The sequence below is a fragment of the Perognathus longimembris genome, chromosome 1, assembly GCF_023159225.1.
Source record: "Perognathus longimembris pacificus isolate PPM17 chromosome 1, ASM2315922v1, whole genome shotgun sequence".
NCBI lineage: Eukaryota > Metazoa > Chordata > Mammalia > Rodentia > Heteromyidae > Perognathus > Perognathus longimembris.
In genome coordinates, this window is record NC_063161.1 from 4988804 (window position 1) to 5011561 (window position 22758).

The 22758-nt window shown below is 51.3% G+C and overlaps 1 protein-coding gene across 1 annotated transcript; it reads left to right on the plus strand.

Annotated features, from left to right (window-relative positions):
• The first annotated feature begins 16037 nt into the window (after positions 1-16037).
• LOC125357560 (cytochrome P450 2D17-like) lies at positions 16038-19732 on the plus strand. The gene is made up of 9 exons (XM_048354529.1): positions 16038-16351; positions 16944-17115; positions 17393-17545; positions 17635-17795; positions 18144-18320; positions 18454-18595; positions 18729-18916; positions 19298-19439; positions 19540-19732. The coding sequence occupies exons 1-9, from the start codon at positions 16061-16063 to the stop codon at positions 19716-19718; spliced, it is 1605 nt and encodes a 534-aa protein (XP_048210486.1). The 5' UTR covers positions 16038-16060; the 3' UTR covers positions 19719-19732.
• Positions 19733-22758: the final 3026 nt, after the last annotated feature.

Below are 22758 nucleotides of genomic sequence, written 5' to 3' on the forward strand. Positions count from 1 at the left end.
CTGGGGCTCCTGGCCCAGCCTCCCTCCCTGGCCTCTCTCTGGGATGGGTCCTGAGCCAGCAGGTTGATGCCCACCCACCCCGCCAGATCCAGTTCACCTGAGCACTGGATTCTGCCACAGACAGGGCTCTGCTGCCCCGTCTTTCCCCTGAAGGCTCACTTCACAGCTTGGTCAAGTGCTTTCTGAAGTTTACTTCCTAGAAGGTTTACATACTTCAGGAAACATTAATACATTTAATATACAAAGGAGCTAGCAACAGTTAGCCTCCGAGACACACAGATAGCGTATGTGCATATTAGTTTATCACGCGTACATCTTCATTTAACTTCTGTCTTTGAAGTAAAAATTAGACTTCTTAATTAGGTCCCATAGTAGCTGTAGAACACTGACAAAAAAAATTAAAACTTTCTATTTCTTAAAGGTTAGACGGGAGCCGGGCGCAGGTGGTTCATGGCTTTAGTCCAGGCTACTCAGGAGGCTGAGATCTGGGGATCATGGTTCAAAGCCAGCCCGGCAGGAAAGTCCATGAGACCGTTATCTCCAGTTAACCAAAAATGGAACTGTGCCTCAAAGTGGTAGAATGCTGGCCTTGAGCAAAAAAGCTCAGGGACAGCGCCTGTCCCTCAGTTCAAGCCCAAGACTGAAGAAACACACACACACACACACACACACACACACACAACACACTTTCCTAAATAGTTATGAGCCTGATAAAACACAAGATATCCTGATAAATTACAAAATCTGTCATTTTAAGCCATTTTCTTGTCAGTGTTACCAAGAGCAAAACAGCATTCTTAAATTTTAGAGAATTAGGTGCTAATTCTATGAAGAGCATTAAATGCTTACCTTAGAAAATTGTTTAAGTAATGCTTAAATTTCAACTTAATCTCACATATAAACTTTTCATTGACTCCATTTTTATATACTTCTCAAATCTTCCTGCAAGCTTTTTCTGAGCCTTCTGGAGCCCTTTTCCCCTTCTTTGTGTAATTTGGAACAGTCCTTTAGGGCAAACTTTACAAAATATGTTTCTCAAGCCAAAGGATTTGCTTTTCCCCATAACTTTCTTCTGTAAAGACCGATTCCAATTTATGTATGAAACAGTAATCCCTCTGTACTTATATATATTCCATGACTTACTTACATCCTTCTTACTCATTCTTTCATCTCTTCTTTTTCTCTGTTTGCAAAAGTTTAGAACTTAGACAAAATTGTCCAAAACCATAACGATTGTCCAAAATGTAAAGTGTGTTATCTTATGTATATTGATTGGACATACACATTTAGACATTTTAGTATCCATCAGGTCAAATTCCCTTAAAAAAAAAAAAAAAGCACTTGTAGCCTTCTAATTTGAACAAAAACCCAAGAAGAAACCAATTTCATACTATTCTCGAGACAATAATGATTTACAACAACACATCTGTTAATGTACTCATATATTGTAAAAAAAAAAAAAAAAAAAAAAGAAGAATTGATTCCAGATTATCATGGAATGAGACCAATATGGATGTGTGTCCTTGAAGTCCCTTCATTCCTAAATTTGGGACCTAATTTCTCAATGTCTGCATTTTAGTTCAGCTTTGGATGCCTAGTTTTTCTTTCTTTCTTTTTTTTTTTTCCATTATTTCTTTTTGTCTGCCATGGGGCTTGAACTAAGGATCTGGGTGCTGTCCCTGAGCTTTTTCACTCAAGGCTGGTGCTCTAGCACTTTGAATCACAGTTCCACTTCTGGTTTTCTGGTGGTTCATTAAAGAGAAGAGTCTCACAGACTTTCCTGCTGGGTGCGATCAAACTGGGATCCTCAGATCTCAGCCTCCTGAATAGCTGGGATTACAGGCTTGAGCCACCTGTGCCCACTGTCTGGTTCTTAGAAACAGCAGCAGGTGAGAGAGAGAGAGGGAGGGACAGAGAGACAGAGAACAGAGGGAAAACGGCAGCCACAACTCCTCTATAAACACATTCACATATGCATACATAAGCAAAAATAAATAAATGCTTCCTAGTGCCAGTTTCTGGGGCTTAAGCTCAGGGCCTTTGTTTACTCTTGCTTGACTTTTTTACTCAAGGTTAGTGCTCTATCACTTGACCATAGCTGTCTTCTACCTTTTTCTTAGTTAATTGGAAGGTAAGAATCTCACAGACTTTTCTCCCTGGGTTTAAACCTCAATCCTATGATCTCAGCCTCTGAGTAGCTAGCATTGCAGGTATGACCTACCAATTGCCAGGCAGCTCAAAAAATTGTTTTGTTTTTAGTTAGTCATGCTAAAGCATGTCAAGTTTAATGTACAGAAGAAAAATGCAGGAGTTAGATTTAGTGGTCACCAGTATCCTGATCATTTATTTCCAGAAACAGATCAAATTGTGCCCAAGTTTGCACCTTTAGTTCTCATTGGTGGCTAATCGAGGGTCAGTGCCAGGGACGTGGGCTGCGTCAGACTTCAATAGGAATGCTGCCACCGCCGTTAGATGTTTGAGTCTCTATCCTACCATCACAGAGACTAATGGACACACTCAGGATGACACACCCAACTACATTCATCCAGAACAAGCCCTTCGACAAACCATCCTTCTGCCCCTTCTTTTTTCATCATCTTCTTTGTTGGTTGTGAGGCTTGAACTCTGGGCCTGAGCACTGTCCCCGAGATCTTCAACTCAAGGCTAGCGCTCTACCGCTTTGAGCCACAGCACCACTTCCATTTTTCCAGTGGTTAATTGGAGATAAGTCTCATGGATTTCCCTCCCTGGGCTGGCTTGGAACTGCAATCCGCAGGTCTCAGCCTCCTGAGTAGCTAGCATTACAGGTGTGAGCCTCTGGCACCCAGCCTTCTATTCCTTCTCACCTGAGCAAACTACTCAGCTACAATTCTCCTATGATAGACTTGGCATTTTTCCTTCTTATGCAAATCATAGCAGTCTCCCAAACAGACACCCTGGTTTCTCTGTGTACCTTACATTCCTTCCCAGCTAATTGCCAAAATAATATCCACACATCTTAAACTTCACAAGTAGTCTGAATTCGTTTATATGTATCCAAATCCTTTGAACAAGAGAATCCAAATTTGCCTATCAGACAAACAGGAAAAGTCCAGATTAGTCCAGGTAAAATACAAACTTCCTCCAGGAAGCCCAAGGTTCACCAGTGAAGAACTTGGAAAAGGTCAGATTTGGAGGCCTGTGAAGTTCAAATGTTCATTTCCCTGCTTCCCAAATGATGGCCGGAAGCAGGTAAGAGCAGCCAGTGTGGAAAGATTAAGGTCCCCGCCGTAACAGTAACTCCCTCAGCTCCTGGGACCAGTCCCATTTTCCCTGTCCCGAGCTGGCTGGCTGTGAGCACCTAAGGCCCCTTGTGCATGTTTTCTCCTGGATGCTCACGGAAACCGAAACCAGACCTTTGGGCCTCAGATCCAGACTCAAGGGGTGCCACAGGTCAGGTCCCTCCCCTTTCCCTTATACCCCAAAGAAATCAGTATAGGTGAAGGGACGGCAAAGGAGATAGATTCCATGGCGCAAGCAGCCATGTAACGGGGACGGTACCGGTCATTCCCTGAGCTTTTCCTCAGTCCTACCATCTGCCGTTCCCATCATCAAGTATAGAGGCTTCCTCAGTCTGCACCTCGGCTGTTCCAGTGGCTGGGAGTTGGAGCTCGTCGTGGCTGTGAATTCCCATGCCCTGTAGAAAAGCTTGCCAAGCGTGTGTGAACCATTTTTCCATGGAGAAATATCTGCTCAAGGCCTTTGCTCACTTGGATTGAGGGCCAGCATTGGTGGTGCATTCAGATGAGGACATCCTGCTGAGCTTTTTTTCTCTGGCCTGGCCTTGAACTGCAATCCTCTTAGCCTCTGTCTCCTGAGTCACTGGGGTGACAGGCAGGAGCCTCCCAAGAGCTCACAGCTCAGCCTAAGCTGGCCTCAAACTCAAGGCCCTCCTGCCTGTGCCCCCCTGAGTAGCTGGACTTACAGGTGATTCCTGACATGCCTACTCCATTTGTTACTGGTTTTGAGACAGGTTATGACTACTTAGACCAGACTGGCTTCACACTTGCTTTGTAGCCCAGGCTGGGCTCAAACTCATCCTCCTCCTACTGCTCCTTCCTGACTAGCTGGGCATAGATGTGTGCATCTCCAAGCCCCGATACCACCACCACCTCCTGCTCCTCCTCCTCCTCCTCTTTTGCTTTCTTCTGGAGGAGAGACATTTCCACTTTCCATTTAAAGAAAGAAGGCCCAGTGTCACCAAGCTAAAAGAACCTCACAGCAGCTTCCGTGGGAAGTAGTTGTCCTCAGACACTGCTGTGTCTGAAACCGATGGCCCCTTGGGAGTGCTCCCCAGTCGGCCGTGGGTCCGCTGCCTCACACTTGAGCTTCCTGTCTCTCACACTCGGCGCCAAGGTGCTGTCCTTCCTCCGGCCTCTCTCAAGTGCCTCGGGAGTGGGTGGCACTGGCCTGTCCTGGCAGCCCTTCGGGGTTTGGCTCAGTGGCCAGCTTGATTGGACTAAGAAGCTTCCGGAAGATAAACAAGGTGCATCTCTGGGTGGGGGGGTTTCTCAAGAGGACTACCTAACTTGGGAAGACCTTCCCCAAACATGACCTTGTCGGGCCTCTGAGGACCCCTTCTCCCCTATCTCCTGGGGAAAATGCCTGAACCCAAATTATGAAAGACACTCAGCCCTACCCCTCCCACTGGCAGAAGGAATAAGGCATATCTTTGTGGACTTCGCTGAGTTGAGGAGAAATGACGAAATCCCCTTCCCCGCCAGCCCCCCTCATGTGTCTGACGCAGGAAGAGAATCCAGGGGAGACAGCTTGAAGGTGGAACGGGTCTCCGCCGCCCAGAGGGCGGGGAGAAGGATTAATTACGATGACAAAGGCGGAAGGGGAAGGACTTGGGCTGACTGACTGATTGGCTGACTGGAATGCCCATCAGGTGATGTCACGAACCTTCCCCTGTGGGCGGGGATTACAGCCCCCCAAGAGCTGGGTCTCTGTAGAAGTCCCCACCATGATGGCACGCACGTGTTTGCCCCCCAGGGGTGGGGGGCTTCTCTTCCTGTTACAGACGGAAGGGGAGGGGACAAGCTAAAGCCAACTGTGGCCTCTTAAAGGCACAGCTGTCCCCAACATGACCTCACAACTCCATCAGCGGGGACCCTGCATAGGTGACAGGAGGAAAGGCAGAAAGCCCCTGGCTTTGGCTGCAGGACTCAGGCCACGGTGCTCTGCCTCACCACAGACACAGACAAGGAGCCAACTGATGGGGGGCCGAGCCCACTGACAGCCAAACCAATCCCTCCCCCCTTGAGCTGCATCTCTCTGGAACTTGGTCACAGCAGTGAAAGCTCTCACAGGGGCCTCGTTGTGCCCCTTTTCCATGTGGACCACCTTCTCTGAGCAGAGCTCACAACAGTGTTTCTGGGGCAGCGACCCCACACTGGTTCGGTGCCATGCTCAAGCTCAATGAGTTCTTTTCATTTTGGCTCACTGAACCCAACCAGAATCAAAGAACCAGAGGAGGGAAGATGGCGCCGCCAAAGTAGGGAGGCACCCCAACTCGCTCCAACTGAATAGTGAGCTGGGAACTCCAGCACCCAACACCCCATCAAGAACCCAGCAAACCCAACAACCAGAAGCAACAGAAACTCAGGAAACGGAAAAGAACAAAAAAAAAAAGAAGAGCCTGTAGCCTCCACGGAGCCGGAAAATCTCCAGGGTACCCCTCCCCCACCCGCCAACCCTGGCCCAAACAGGGCCAGGCTGAGAAAGGGGCCCAGCAAACCAACTACCGAAAAGTCACGCCAGGAGCGCAGAGTCCAGACGGCAGGACTCCACGGACCCCAGAAGTGAGTGCAGACCGACAGAGACACCAGAGCCGTGGGACCGGACGGCCGGGATCAGGCATAAGCAGCAGGGGAACTGGGCGGCGCAGACGGGGAGAGCCGGGGCCACCACCACCAAATGACTGATCGCCGAACCCCAGCACCACAGCCCCGAGGAGCCCGCGGCGGCGCAGGACGCTCACACAACCCGGGACCAGTAAGTTCCCCATTACCCACCCCATGGGAGACCAGCTCTAGCAGAGACCCAAGGCCTGCTAGGAGGCTGGAACTCCCTCCCTACCCCGAGGGAACAAAGGAGCCAGCCACAAGTCAGGCGGCAAGGGGCCCCTGCAGACTCTGGGAGGACACAGGAGCCGGCAGAGGCGGAGCAGCCCCAAGGCAGCAGAGGAGCCGGAGCCGGGCCCCACCGGCCCCGCCCTCTCCCCAACAGGGGCCCGGAGACCGGTGGTTCTCGTGGACTTTTTGAACAGCACTCACAGACTCACTGAGCCCGAACACACGCCCCCCCTCGCAGCTGAGGCACAGAGTCTGTGGGCACCAACCCGCGCCCAGACACTTGGCCCAGCTGGGGCTTGTGCATACCGCTCCCCCCACAGCAGACTCGCGAGAGGGCACAAGCGCCCCCCAGCAGCTCGGGGCAGCACACCCCCGGAGGAGTGCACACGCACGTGCCCCCCCCCCCCGAGGGCCAGCGTGCTAGCCCTCCAGCAAGAGGACCTCCTGCCCAAACCTCCACAGGAGCTTCCCACAGGTGGGCAGGTCCCCACGGCGGCAGCACCCGCTTTTGTGGGCCCACTTCACACAGGTGGGCAGGGCCCCCCAGCGGCAGCACTCGCTCTGCTAGGGGTATCTCTGCACAGGTGGGTGGGCCGCCCCTCAACAACACTGGCCCTGGAGCAACAGCCAAACTCAAACCCAGAGCCAGGGCACAAACTAGTCTCCCACTAACAGACCAGCTTGAACCAGCACAAAGCCAAACCAGGGAATCCACCCACAGATCTCCAGATGCGCAAATCACAAAGAAATATAGCAAGTTTCATCAAAGGGCAAGCCAACTCGCCAGCTCCAAAAAGCAGCACGACTGAAGAGGAGATGGAGAATAAAAAAACAGCTGAGGCTTTGTTAGCAGAAATGATGGGAAGCGTCAGAAACGAAATCAGAAAACAATTCCAGGAGTTCAGAGTAGAAGTCTCGAAGGACATCCAGGAAGCCAAGAAAGAAATGGAAGCAAAAATGGATACAGTGCAAACCTCCTTTAAAGAAGACCTTAACATCCTGAGAAGTGAAATGCATGAAAAAATACATTTAAAATACAACTCTTTAAAGGAAGAAATTTCCACGATCAGAGCTGATCTGGCAACTATAAATAGCTCTCTGACATCCATAAACTCCGCAATTGAATCCACAGCACAAAGAATTGACCAGATGGAAGCCAGAATCTCTCTCTTGGATGATGATGCAGCCGATAAGAACCAGAAAATTACCACACTCCAAGAAACGGTAAAGCTCCAGGGCAGAATAATCCAGGAACTAGTGGACAAAGACAAGAGATATAATCTGCGCATAATTGGAATAGAAGAAGGAGCCAAATACCAGAGCAGAGGGCTTCAAAATATTCTCAATAAAGTGATTGCAGAAAACTTCCCCAAACTCACAAGGGACCCCATCCAGGTAACCGAAGCCTATAGGACACCTGGCAGACCACACCCCAGAAAAGCCACACCAAGGCACATAATATTCAAGACTTCAGATCTCAAGAATAAAGAGCAAATTTTGAATGCAGCCAAAGTGAAGAAAAAAATTTACTACAATGGGAAGAGGATCCGAATAACAGCAGACCTCTCCACACAAACCTACCACATATGAAGAGAGTAGAAGAACACCAAGTTCTACAGGCCAATAACTGCCAACCTAGAATAAAATATCCAGCGAAGTTGGAGTTCACATTCGAGAGGAAAACCAGATCTTTGCATAGCAAAGAGGATCTAAAGGAGTATGTGAATAAAAAACCACCCTACAGCAAATTCTAAGAGGGGAATCCCACCCAACAGAAATCGTACAGTACACACAGACAGAAACAGAAAGAAACTACAATAGCCAGAGCCCAACAGAAAGAGCAGCCCACTAAAGACAAGAAAAAGAAAAAGAGGAAAAACAGCCCAGCAAGAAAATGGAAGGAGTAAAAACACTCTTATCCTTGATCTCTTTGATTTTTTTTTTTTTTTTTTGGCCAGTCCTGGGCCTTGGACTCAGGGCCTGAGCACTGTCCCTGGCTTCTTCCCGCTCAAGGCTAGCACTCTGCCACTTGAGCCACAGCGCCGCTTCTGGCCGTTTTCTGTATATGTGGTGCTGGGGAATCGAACCTAGAGCCTCGTGTATCCGAGGCAGGCACTCTTGCCACTAGGCTATATCCCCAGCCCCGATCTCTTTGAATATAAATGGTTTAAACTCTCCGATAAAAAGGAGCAGACTGGCAGAATGGATCCGCAAACAAAAAGTTGCCATATGGTGCCTACAAGAGACCCACCTTACAGCAAGGGATAAAAACAGGCTCCGAATGAAAAGATGGAGCAAGATCTTCCAAGCAAACGCACCTACCAGAATGGCAGGAGTAGCCATCCTGATCTCAGACAAACTGGACTTCTCATTAAAAGCAACTCAAAAAGACAAAGATGGCCACTATATTTTAATACAAGGAAAAATCCAGAATCAAGACATTACGATGATAAATGTATACTCACCGAACAAAAGAGGCCTTACATATGTCAAGCAAATTCTCACAGAACTACAGAACAAGATAGACCCAAACACAATCATAGTGGGTGACTTTAATACCCCACTCTCTCCAAGAGACAGATACAACACCCAGAGGATTAGCAAGGGAGCTGAGGTCCTAAGTAACACCATATCCCAAATGGATATGACAGAACAGAATCTTCCACTCTACAGAGACCCAATACACCTTCTTCTCAGCAGCACATGGTTCATACTCCAAAATAGACTATGTCATAGCCCACACAAAGAACCTCAGCAAATACAAAAGTATTGAAGTCATCCCATGTATTATATCTGACCACAGTGGAATAAAGGTAACCCTCAATAACAACGGTTACCACAGAGGCTATACACATTCTTGGAGGCTAAACCCCACACTGCTATCCAACACTTGGGCCACAGACCAAATTAAAGATGAAATCAACGAATTCATAAGCCACAATGACAATGAAAACACATCACAAAGAAACCTATGGGACACAGCTAAGGCAGTACTGAGGGGCAAGATCATCGCCCTCAGCACTCACATTAAAAGAATGGAAACAGAGCAGGTGAATAACCTCACAATGAAACTGAAACAACTGGAGAAACAAGAAATGATCGAACCTAAAATGACTGGGAGGAGAGAGATCACAAAGATCAAAGAAGAGATAAATCTGATTGAAAATAGAAAGACCATTCAACAAATAAATAAGACTGAAAGCTGGTTCTTTGAGAAAATAAATAAAATTGACAGACCCCTCGCAAGACTTACAAAAAAAAAAAAAAAAAGAGACTCATATACGTAAAATCAGGGACTCCACTGGAAAAATAACAACAAATACACACGATATTCAAACAATCATAAGGAACTATTTCCAGAACCTCTACTCACTAAAAAACAATAATTTTACAGAAATGGATCAATTCTTAGAGAAGTATAAACTGCCCAAACTGAACCAAGAAGAAATAAATCAACTAAATAAACCAATAACTTACAGCGAGATACAGGGGGTAATCAAGAACCTCCCAACAAAGAAAAGCCTAGGCCCAGATGGATTCACCAACGAATTCTATAAAACCTTTAGTGAGGAGCTAATACCAATACTCCTCAAACTCTTCCGCGAAATAGAAACAGAGGGAGAAATCCCAAACTCATTCTATGAAGCTAATATCATACTCATTCCCAAACCAGGCAAAGACCCAACAAAAAAAGAGAACTACATACCAATATCACTAATGAACACAGATGCAAAACTCCTCAATAAAATATTAGCTAACAGGATCCAGAAACTGATCAAGAAAATTATACATCATGACCAAGTAGGCTTCATCCCACAGTCACAAGGATGGTTCAACATCCGTAAATCAATCAATGTAATTCACCACATAAACAGAACTAAAATCAAGAATCACATTGTTATCTCAGTTGATGCCCAAAAAGCCTTTGACAAAATACAACATCCATACTTATTAAAAGCTCTGGAGAGAACAGGAATAGATGGAACATTCCTCAAAACAATAAGAGCCATATACAACAGACCAACTGCTAACATCACATTAAATGGAGAGAAACTTAAATCATTCCCCCTAAACTGAGGAACAAGACAAGGATGCCCACTCTCCCCACTTCTTTTCAACATAGTGCTGGAATCCCTAGCCATAGCAATAAGGCAAGAGGAGGACATCAAAGGGATCCACATCGGCAAGGAAGAAATCAAGCTATCCCTATTCGCAGACAACATGATCTTATTTCTGAAAGACCCAAAAAACTCAGTCCCCAAACTCCTACACCTAATAAACCATTTTGGCAAAGTAGCAGGATACAAAATCAATCCACAAAAGTCAGCAGCTTTTCTGTACACCAGCAATGTACAAGCAGAAAAGGAAATTATGGAAACAATTCCATTTACAGTAGCCAAAAAAAAATAATAAAGTACCTAGGGATCAACCTAACCAAGGACGTGACGGACCTATTTAATGAGAACTATTAAAATCTAATAAGGGAAATCAAAGAAGACACATGGAGATGGAAAGACCTCCCATGCTCATGGGTAGGCAGAATTAATATAGTGAAAATGGCCATACTGCCCAAATTGTTATACAAATTCAATGCAATCCCTATCAAAATCCCAGCCACATTCTTCACTGAAATAGAGAAACCAATCCATAAATTCATATGGAACAGCAAAAGACCTAGAATAGCCAAAGAAATTCTAGGCAAAAAAAGCAGTGCAGGAGGTATCACAATACCAGACTTCAAGCTCTACTACAGGGCCATCATAACAAAAACAGCCTGGTATTGGTATAAAAACAGACCGGAAGACCAATGGATCAGAATTGAAGACCCAGAAATAAAACCGCACTCTTACAGTCAGCTGATATTCGACAAAGTAGCTAAAGACATACAATGGAATAAACAGAGCCTCTTCAACTACTGGTGCTGGGAGAACTGGACAGCCATATGCAGAAAACTCAAAGTAGACCCAAGCCTATCACCATGCACCAAGATCAACTCAAAATGGATCAAGGACCTCAATATCAGACCTGAATCCTTGAAACTACTGAAGGACAGAGTAGGAAAGACGCTAGAACTTATAGGCACAGGAAGGAACTTCCTGAATAGAGTCCCAGGGGCACAACAGGGGAGAGACTCGACACGTGGGACTACTACAAATTAAAAAGTTTCTGCACAGCTAAGGACATAGCCACCAAAATAGAAAGACAGCCAAGCATATGGGAAAGGATCTTTACCAGCACAGCAACAGACAAAGGCCTAATATCTGTCATCTACAGAGAACTCAAAAAACTAAGCCCCTCCAAGCCCAATAAACCAATTAGGAAATGGGCAAAGGAGCTAAAGAGAGACCTCACAAGAGAAGAGATAAAAATGGCAAAGAAACATATGAGGAAATGTTCAACATCCCTGGTAGTAAAGGAAATACAAATAAAAACAACCCTGAGATACCACCTCACTCCAGTTAGAATGGCCTATACTCTGAACTCAGGCAACAACAAATGCTGGAGGGGGTGCGGGGAAAGAGGAACCCTTCTCCATTGTTGGTGGGAGTGCAAATTAGTACAACCACTTTGGAGAACAGGAGGTTTCTCAAAAAGCTCAATATAGACCTACCCTATGACCCAGCCATAGCACTCCTAGGCATCTATCCCGAACAGCAGGTCCCAAGATATCAAAAAGACATTTGTACTTCCATGTTTATCGCTGCACAATTCACAATATCCAAAATATGGAAACAACCCAGATGCCCCTCCACAGATGAATGAATCCAAAAAATATGATACCTTTACACAATGGAATACTACATAGCGATTAGGAATGGTGAAATATTGTTATTCGCAGGGAAATGGTCAGAACTTGAACAAATAATGTTGAGCGAGGCAAGCCTAGAACACAGAAAACAAAGGGGCATGATCTCCCTGATATATGACTGTTAAGATGGGGTGACGGAGAGACATTAGAGACCAGGTCTGTGAAACCAAAAACTGCTTGTCAAATGATATTTCCCACAGGATTGGGTAAGCGACCCAACATTATGTAACTAAAACCAAACAACTACTCAACATCTAAAGGTCAAAAATTGACCTCTCAGTGGGATACAATAGCTCAAAAGCTATGTATGTACGTTCATATAAGACTACTGTCGACATATTGTCTAATGTTGACATTACATTTAAAGCCCTAGGCGAATTTTCTTGGGCGTAGGCCACGTGGCTACTGTATATGTTCTTGATACATTGTGTATTATATATATGTCTGCCTGACCTAGGGAAGGGAAAGAAAACAGGGTTTAAGATATCACAAGAAATGTACACACTGCCCTACTATGTAACTGTACCCTTTTTGCACAACACCTTATCAAAAAATTTCTGTTTAATTAATAAATTTTTAAAAAATAAAAAAAGAATTCCCTTAAAAGAGCTAAGAAGAAGGACTTTATAGAGCTATATTATGATGATTTTAAAATAAGACAGACTCAGAAGTGGCCTGAGGTCAGTGAGCTGTGGAAAGATGCAGCTGAGATCTGAACTTGTATTTGCTGACAGAACTGAAGCTTCCTGCTCTGTCTAAATCATTAGTTAGCACATAGAAAAATTGGCTACATTGTTGATTTAAAAATCTCCTTCTGCTCCAATAAAAAAGAATCAAAGAACCGTATGTTTGGCTTGTTTCTCCTTACTTTGCGGTTCCTTCCATGCCCAGGGTGCCGGCGCCTGGAGGATCTTTATCATCTTTTTATAATCCCAGAGGGGCTGTCACTCCTCCCCACCAGCCACAGGGCAGCGGGTGGGGGGGGGGGGGCAGGAGCCACTCAGGAATGGGAGCGGTGCCTCCCTGTCCCTTATCCCCCTAGACTAAGCTGCCACTGCTTCAGAACAATGTGGCCATGGCTGACCGTGTCAGTGGTCCCCAAAAGCACCAGGGACTCGGCCACCAGCTGGGGGTCACAGACCCCAGTGAGGCTGACACCACTGCCAGCTTCCTGTTGTGAAAGGTGCAGATGAATGTCAGCAAAGGTAAACAGCCCCTGCCTAAGGGACACTGCCCTTCTGTCCTCTGGAGCCACACAGTGCTTCAGTCTCTGTCACGAGAGGAGTCACGGGTGCCACTCCTGCCTGTCCGGAAGCCGCCCCAGCCCCTAGGTATAGACAGATTGTTTTGGTGTTTGGTGTTGTAGGTAGCTGAGATTAGGAAGAGGGAAGACAGATCCTGACAGATCCCCACATCCTACTGGAGCCCACACTCACTCGGCGTGGATGGAAACGAAAAGCAAACAGAGGCCCTGCCCGGCGGCCCACTGCCAGATCCCACAGGTCATGGCCACCAGTGTGGAAGGTCCAGCGAGGCAGAGAGTTTGCACACTCCAAACTTGCCAAATGAACTTCCCCGGAGAGGAAACCACCTAAGTGCGAGGCACTGCCATCAGGCCAGCCTGAACCCAGCTGAGCCCACAGGCCACACTCCACCTCAGGCCGCCCGGAAGAGGGGGGGCAAGGAGGGGGGATGGGCCAGGACTGACACCCAAGTCTCAGGCCTTACATTTTCAGTTTGTTCATTTCAGATAGGCCAGCCTGCTGCTTCCTACTTGGTTGAGATTGCAAGCCAAAACCACAGTGCCGGATGGTTGACTAGGACTGCTTCTGGAAATGCAAGTTTTATTTTATTTTATTTATTTATTTATTTATTTTTGGCCAGTCCTGGGCCTTGGACTCAGGGCCTGAGCACCGTCCCTGGCTTCTTCCCGCTCAAGGCTAGCACTCTGCCACCTGAGCCACAGCGCCCCTTCTGGCCGTTTTCCATATATGTGGTGCTGGGGAATGGAACCGAGAGCTTCATGTGTAGGAGGCAAGCAGTCTTGCCACTAGGCCATATTCCCAGCCCTGGAAATGCAAGTTTTAGAACTTTCTCTTCTTCTTTGGGCCTCCTGTCATTTGCATGCCACATTTCAGTGGCTGAGACACATGAGTCCAAGGCCAGCCACAGCAAGACCTGTCCCAAAAGGAAGAAAAGAAAAAAGAAAGGACACAACAGGAAAGTCAGCAGCCAGTGGAAACACATTGAAGTCACTAGACAAAGTCTTCAAATCAGCTCACTGAAATCGGTGAAAATAACTAATGTGAACATGTACTTTTTTAAAAAAATGTGGATGGAGGATGATGGATCAGGTGTGTAATCATAGCTACTTAGGAGGCTAAGATCTGAAGGTTGAGGTTCTCATCCAACTCAGACAGCAAAGTCCATGGCACGCCTATGTTCCAATAACACCAACAAATACAGAATGAGAGGGAGGGCACCATTGCCATAGAGCCAGCTGTGAGTGAAAAACCCCAGGGGAAGCCAGTGCCTGGAGGTTAAGTGCCAGTACACACACACACACACACACACACACACACACACACACTGAAAGAGACATGCACACAAAATGAAAGGTTTACAAATTTTCTAGGAGGGACAGAAGTTTTGACTGAGAACCAAACAAATTCTTGAGGTCACAGATCCCCCCCCCCCCCCGGGCGGGATGCAGCGGCCCACACCTGTAATCCCAGCTCCTCAGGAGCCTGACACTCAGAATCACAGACCAAGCCAGCCCGCAGGAAAGCCCGTGAAACTCAAATGAATCACCTCAAAACAGGAAGTAGAGTGGTGGTTCCAAGTTGTACACTGCTTCCAACGAGAAAAACAATTATAAACCCCAACCAAGAGTTCAGGCCAAGTGACATTTTAAAAAAGAAACAATATTAACTGCCTAAGTAGCTCATGACTGTAATCCTTGCTACCATTAGGTCCACCAAGATACCTCATAAGCTCAAAAACATCACAATTGTCTCTTCATATCCAAATTCTAATATGCCAGAGTAGGCAGGAGAACAATGTCTGGACCAGGGCCAGGTGGGACGCGAACCTGGCTGAGGAGAGGCCACAATCAGGAGGGTCAGCCAGGAGGAGGCCGGGCTCCCGCCCCATGCTGGGAACCAATGTTCTTGAACTTGAGACAGCACGCCCATTTGACTGTGTGTGTAGATAGTCAGTGTGTGTGAGAGTGGGGTGGTCACAGGTGGATTGGGGGTGTGAGCAGGCAGTAGGGGCTGGAGAGGGGTGAGTAGGAGGTGTGATTAGGTGTGAGCGAGTCTGACCTGGAAGGCGCGCCGGGGGAGGTGAGGGGGACAGGACCGCACGGGTTGGAGCACAGCTTGGGGTTCCTAAAGGGCACACCCTTATCTCCTTGGAGGTGATGCTCAGATGGAAATGCGCTCTGAGGAGTGGGGAGGGCGGGGCTGGGGCGGGACTGGAAGGAGAGCTCAGCCTCAGTAGGTGAGCAGGACACACCTGGTGCAACCCCCTCCCCCTCCCCCGGGAGAAAGACCCAGGAGACCAGGCGGGCACAGGCACCCAGAATCTCACCAGGAGCACGCGGGGCCCTGGGGCCGGAAGGCCGGTGCAACCACGCCTGTCTTTTGGGCCTCAGGGACTTTGAGGTGCAATGAGCCTCCTTGGTGTGGAAAGTAGCCTGCCTGGGGCTCCCACTCAGGTCATGAGAAACACTCGGGTACGGGCGGAGGATCTCTGCGTGTGTGCTCGTATTCCGCCATCCCTTTCATCAGCACCGTGACTAAGGGAATGCAGGGAAGCCCAGGAGCAGCACAGTGCACCTGTCCTCTAAGAGGAGGGGAGGGGAGGGGGGGCAAGAGTGGGAGACACTGTGGCACATTAGAGGTGCGGGGGTGGGGGCAGACATCACTGAGCAGTGAGACAGACAGGCGGGGAGAGACAGATGTTGGGTGGGTCCCCTGCCGGCTCTGCCCTGATCTGACCCTGAGCACCAGTGGGAGGGGGCAAGGGGGGCAGGGACCTCTGCAGCTGCCCCACCTGGGAGCTGCCCTGGCCCCGCCCAGCACCATAGTGCTGTGCCCAGGTGGACTCCTGGCAGAAGACAAAGTTCAACCTCATGACCTTTCTAAGGGAGGCTTTCTGGTTGGTTCAGAGCCCAGCCCGGTCCTGGTGTAACGAGGGCTGTGTCCAGAGGAGCCCAGCGCGCAGCGAGGCAGCCATGGGGCTGCTGACAGGAGAAGCTCTGTGGGCCGTGGCCGTGGCCGTGGCCGTCTTCCTGCTCCTGGTGGACCTGATGCACCGGCGCCAACGCTGGGCTGCTCGCTACCCGCCAGGCCCTGTGCCACTGCCAGGGCTGGGCAACCTGTTGCACGTGGATTTCCAGAATCTTCCATACTGCTTCTACAAGGTGAGGAGCTGGTGATGAACAGAAGAAGGCCCCTGGAAGCCACAGAGACAGCGCTGAGACGCCACGGGCCACATGGGAAGCTGAGTCCTGAAAGATTGAGAGGCTTCCTGGGATGGGGCACTGAGGAGACCGACCAGGCTGGGCTTTCCAAGACCCAAGTGTGGCAGGGCAAGGGTGGGGGTGAGCTGAGAAGCAAGTTTGGGATGCAGTAGTACGGAGCTAGAGATGAAACCACACTAGGATTTGCCCGATTATCTGAGGGCTGAGACCCGGGATGGGTTTCAGTCGGGCAGCAGGTGGAGGGAGGAGCCAGGCCCTGGACTGGGCGGGATGCACTGCGGGGCCCTGGGCTCTGGGCGGGCGTCCAGCTCCCTGGAGCTCTGGCTTTCCTCCTGCACAGTGGGGTGTCTGGAGCTCTGCTGGCAGCTCTGGGGTTCTGCGGAGCCCCGGGAGGCTTCCCTGCGCCGAGAGGAAGCGGCCCCGGCACCCGGAGCCCAGGTGTCCTCCCCGCGCTGCCCGGTGGACCTGGGCCCCGGCCCTGAGGGTGTTGGGAACGGGGCCGAGTCTGCTAAGACCCCGCCCTGCCCCGCAGCTGCAGCGGCGCTACGGGGACGTGGTCGGCCTGCAGATGGGCTGGACGCCCATGGTGGTGGTCAGCGGGCCGGAGGCCATGCGCGAGGCGCTGGTGCAGCACGGCGAGGACACCGTCGACCGACCGCCCATGGCAGCCTTGGAACACCTGGGCTTCGGGCCCAGATCTCAAGGCAAGGGCGGCAGGGGGTGGGGGTTGGGGGGCGGACGGACGGGGCCAGGGGAGCCACCGTGAGGCCCCAACCTGAGGAAAGGAGCCCCGGGGAGGACGGATGGGCGGTGACCAGGGGGAGGCCCCGGAAGCAGGCAAGAGGGGGCGGGGCCTGGAGGGCCTGGTTCTCGCCCAAGGCTCTGATTGGCACAGAGCTGCGGATGGGCTTCTGTATCGTCCAATCAGCTATGGACGCAGGACGGGGGGCGGGCCTCCGTCACGCCTCGCCCCGCCCCCAGGCCTGATCTTGGCGCGCTATGGCAGCGCGTGGCGGGAACAGAGGCGCTTCTCCGTGTCCACCCTGCGCAACCTCGGCCTGGGCAAGAAGTCGCTGGAGCAGTGGGTGACCGAGGAGGCCGGCTGCCTCGGGGCGGCCTTCGCTGACCACGCCGGTGAGCGGCGGCGGGGACGGGGCGAGCGCCCGCGAGGAGGGCGGGTCGGCGAGGACGAGGGCAGAGCTCAGCCTCCTTGCCGCTCCCAGGCCGCCCCTTCAGCCCCAAGGCCCTGCTCAACAAGGCTGTGTGCAACGTGATCGCCTCCCTCATCTATGCCCGCCGCTTCGAGTACGACGACGCCGCCCTGGACAGCATGCTGGACCTGCTGCACGACAAAATGAAGGAAGAGTCAAGCATCAAATCCATGGTGGGGACCCAGGGGACTTTTCAGGGCCAGCTGTCTGCAGCTGGAGCCACAGGGAAGGGATTTGCATAGGTGTCATGGGGTGAGAACACCTAAGGTCAATGATAGAGCTGGGGAAACTCAGACAGCAAGAAGGAGGGAAGGGACCTGGGGTCTGAAGGCTCTGGAGAGGAACCACCTTGCCCTTGTGTCCCTTTTGGAGCCACAGAGAGCAAGGAGGCTGCCACTGGGGAGAGGAATCGCTGACCCCCAGAGATAGGCAGGGGCTGTGTCCATCCTGGACAACACAAGGGTGGAGAATGGCCCCCCTGTACCGGGAGCACAGACGTCCCCCGCCCTCTGCTCCCACAGTTGGTGAACGTGGTCCCTGCGCTCCTGCGCATCCCAGGGCTGCCTGGCAAGGTCTTCCCTGGACAGAAGGCCTTCATGGCCCTGCTGGACGGGCTGCTCACCGAGCACAGCATGACCCGGGACCCCCATGAGCCGCCCCGAGACCTGACCGACGCCTTCCTGGCTGAGGTGGAGAAGGTGAGGTGTGGCCGCCCCTACCCCACAGGGCTGAGGGAGGTGAGGCCAGGCTCCAGGCTGGTGGGAGACAGTGGGGCGCTGTGGGGCCTTGTCCTCTGCTGCCTAAGCCCAGAGCCACCTTGTTCTTGCCCAGGCCAAGGGGAACCCCGAGAGCAGCTTCAATGAGGACAACCTGCGCGTGGTGGTGGCTGACCTGTTCACAGCTGGGATGGTGACAACCTCGATCACGCTGTCCTGGGCCCTGCTACTCATGATCCTGCACCCGGATGTGCAGGGTGAGCCAGCTGGGCTGGGGGCGAGGGAGAGGCAGGAAGAGTGGCATCAGGACTGGGCTTTGGCACAGAGGCTGAGGCAGGTCCGGGGCCCAGTCGCGGGGACTGACGGCTGTGACCCTGCTTGACCCTGCAGGCCGCGTGCAGCAGGAAATCGACGAGGTCATCGGGCAGGGGCGGCAGCCAGAGATGGCGGACCAGGCCTGCATGCCCTTCACGAGCGCCGTGATCCACGAGGTGCAGCGCTTTGCCGACATTGTCCCGTTGGGCGTGCCCCACATGACGTCCCGGGACATTGACATCCGGGGCTTCCTCATCCCCAAGGTAAGGCCTGGCACCCGTCGTCCCGGGCAGTGGTCAGCTGCCATCCACACTGGCCTGGGTTTTGAGCACATAATACCGTGTCGGACCCCATTTATCATCCTCTGTTGAAGGACGCAGGAGGAAAGTTCCCCCCTGTGCTGAGCGCCTCTGCCGCCTGGGAATGGCTGACCTGCAGGGCCAGTGGGAAGGTCACCACATGGGGGCTGAGGGTGATGCCGCCCCGTGGGAATGTGTCCCCCACCTGCTATGGCCACAAGGGCGGCGCCCTGGAGCTGTCAGGGGCCCAGGGACAGATGGAAAGACACAGGCCACAGCAGGAACCCCGGCAGAGGCCCCGTTCAGTGTGAGAATCCAGATGCCCCTAACCCCACCTCCCCCTAGGGCACCATGCTCCTCACCAACCTGTCCTCGGTGCTGAAGGACGAGCGCGTCTGGGAGCAGCCCTTCCGCTTCCACCCCGAGCACTTCCTGGACGCCCAGGGCCGCTTTGTGAAGCCCGAGGCCTTCATGCCCTTCTCAGCAGGTGCACGGGGCGCGGGGCCCGGCTCCCTGTCCCCTGGCCGGGTGCCTGGGCCGTGGGCTCCGGACCCCAGCTGACCGCGCTCTGCGCGTGTCCCCCGCAGGCCGCCGCGCATGCCTGGGGGAGCCGCTGGCGCGCATGGAGCTCTTCCTCTTCTTCACCTGCCTCCTGCAGCGCTTCAGCTTCTCGGTGCCCGCCGGCCAGCCCCGGCCCAGCGACTTTGGGTTCTCTGAAGGTTTGGTGGTGCCGACTCTCTACAAGTTGTGTGCTGTGCCTCGCTAGAGGGGGTACCACGTCCCCACTCCCACCCCAGTGGCGGAATTTGCTTGCTCTACGCAGAACTGCCCCTTGCATCTCTAAGCAGAACCCCCTTGCAGCCTCCTCAGGACCGCCCCCCCTTTCCAAACCCATGTCTCACCCTGTTGGGATCCGGCCTTTAGACTTGGTGGGGGGCTTGACGCCCTTCACCCAGCCCTGGGGGATGCGGAAGCAGGCTACGTTCTCTGGGTCCGGAACCAGAAGAACCGGCTTTGCACCCAGCCCCCAACTCTCCCGCCTGCCCAGGTGCCTCCCAGTCTCGCCCTGGCTCGGCGCTTTCGAGTGACGTTAGCTCAAGGGGATCATGTGACAGCTTTCAGCCTATCGGCGTCCCGGCCGATCGCCTTCTCTCGCTATCAATTCCCCTTACACCGCCTTAATAAATCAGTTGGCTCTAGAAGCTTTCTCCGAGACTTGCGTACGCCTGACTTTATTTACCAGTAAGGAGGCGGGCACGCTTTCTCGTCCAGCCACGCGCGCGTGAGGTCGGCCCTGACCCCTCCATCCCATCTTGGATATCTGCCGGCCGGGTGTCCAGGAGAGAGGACGAGAAAAGGGGGTGGCGAGAAACCTAGCTGAACCTTAATCTCCATGCCGGGAGAGGCGACCGAGCCCGACATTTTGGCGCCCACGTGGTTTCACGAACCCACGTGAGCAAGTCCGGCTCCCGACCGACCCTCACGAAATTAGGGTGGAAACCCTGGGACACGCGGTCCTCCCATTCCAGGTAAAAGGATGGGACAAGTCCAAAGTAGGTGAAACAATTCACCTCTTAAAATCCTAAAGTTCACCCTCCAAAACGCGGGGATGAATATCTCAGAACCATGTGCCATGCTTACTTGGCAGGAGCTAAATCTCAGGGTCCCGTGGCTAACTGGAGCCAACCCACTCTCATGGGAAACTTGGGACCGACTAGAGCGGAAATTACAAGAGGCAGAATGGGGAGGAAAACTCCGACTGCGAGCTTTTAAAACTCTCAAGGCTTGTTTCTCCTGGGACCCGGGGAGGGGGGGAATCCCTGGATTCAGGAGAGGGCAGCCGGAGGGAATTTTGATCCGCAGGGGGCCCCGACGCCCTGCTCCGAGAGGCCCAGGGACGAATGCACGTTTGGTCCCCGGGACCCCAATCCAAACGCAGCTCCGGCGGCAGCCAGGAGACGTGCGGCACAGCCGCAGGCTTGCTACCTCTCCCCCATGGGAGGCTCAGCTTGGCTCTATACATATGCAGATTTTGGCAGCCCCGAGTCCCGCGGCGGCAAGCGCCCGCATCAAAAAAACAAACGGCCTGGCCACTTTTAAATTCAGAGCCTTTACCCCTTCATGGGAGTTGCAGGAAACTACAGATTTCCATGAGTCCAGGCGGATGGTTCTTGAGAGAGGCGGGCCGAACGCGCCCTGGGCAAAACATCTGCTTTACGGCCTGACTTTCAGATTCCCCACCGACCAAGGCAATAAACAGCCTGAGGCTCTCAGGGCAGTCCCCATTGCCCCCGAGATAAGGCCAGAGACAGTAATCATGCTATTTGGAAAGGAGTTCCGATTCTTAATTGATACAGGAGCAGATCGGACCATATTAAAGAAGGAGCTAGTGCCTCCAGGATGGGACTTAATCCCTGGACCCCAGATTTCGGGGGTAGGAGGCACAGCTGAAAGTGAAACAACCAGAGACTGGCTTCCTTGGGATGATATGAATGGTGGCAAGGGAATAGTGTGTCCCTTAATAATAACAAAATCACCAGATAACCTGCTGGGACGAAATATCTTGGGAAAGATTAAGGCTGCGGTCATCACAGGCCAGGACCTGTCAGGTGGCCTAGTGGCTGCTAGAAAGCGCCTCCCTCTGAGGCCTCGGGGCTGGAAGCGCCTAATTCTCCTACAGGGCCTCACCCCCAATCCTAAAGGCCACTGTTCCTACTGTCCCTGCCATTCGGTGGCACCCGGGTGCCCCAATTTGGGTGGAACAGTGGCCTATTCCGAACAACTGTCCAGTCATCTTATACTCTGGTGGAGATGCAAACACTGTTAGGGGAAATTAATTGGCTAAGACCCTGGCTTCACCTGCCTACAGAGGAGCTGCTTCCACTCCATGACTCTGTCAAACAGCCAATGAACTTGTTTTCTGATAGTCTGTATGTGGTTAATTTGCTACCCAACCTGGTATGCTCATACATTAAATTAGATGAAAACCCAATCACTCCTCTGATGATCCAAGTCAGGTCTCTGTAAAAAGAGTGGGGTGAGCCTATATTTTTACAGCACCTTCATGGACACCAAGAACTGCCTGGGGACCTGGCACAAGGTAATCGTATGGCTGACCAGCTGGCCACTAATGGAACCATTATAGCTCTGGCCATTGTACAACCTCAAAACCTTCAAATGGCCAAAGGACTCCATGAGCGTACTCACTTAAATTGGAGAGGGTTACATCAGAGATTTCCTTCAATTCCTATAAAAGCCTTAAAAAAGATTATAAGGACTTGCAAATCGTGTGTGCCTTTCGTGCAAGTCCCTCCTCTGCAATCTCCAGGGGTGAACCCAAGAGGTCTCAAACCTAACCTAATTTGGCAGACTGATATAACCCACTACGCTACTTTTGGAAGGCTAAAATATATATTTATGTCTATTGACACATGCTCTGGCGGGTGTTGGGCCTCTCTGCATACCGGGGAAAGAGCACGGCATGCTGAAAGCCACTTCTTACAATGTTTTGTTATCCTAGGGCTGCCTTTACAGGTTAAAACAGATAATGGACCTTGCTTCACCAGTAAGCCTTTACAGGCGTTTTTCCAAATGTGGAATATTAAACATACCACTGGAATACCATACAACCCAAAGGGTCAGGCCATAATTGAGAGGCATAATAAGACCCTGAAGGATCAATTATTAAAACAAAAGGGGGGAGCACCCATGACCAGCTGAGGACAGCGATGTTTACATTAAATATTTTAAATTTCTCTAAGGACCAACCTCTGTCGGCTTTCCAGAGACACTGGTCAAGCCAAACA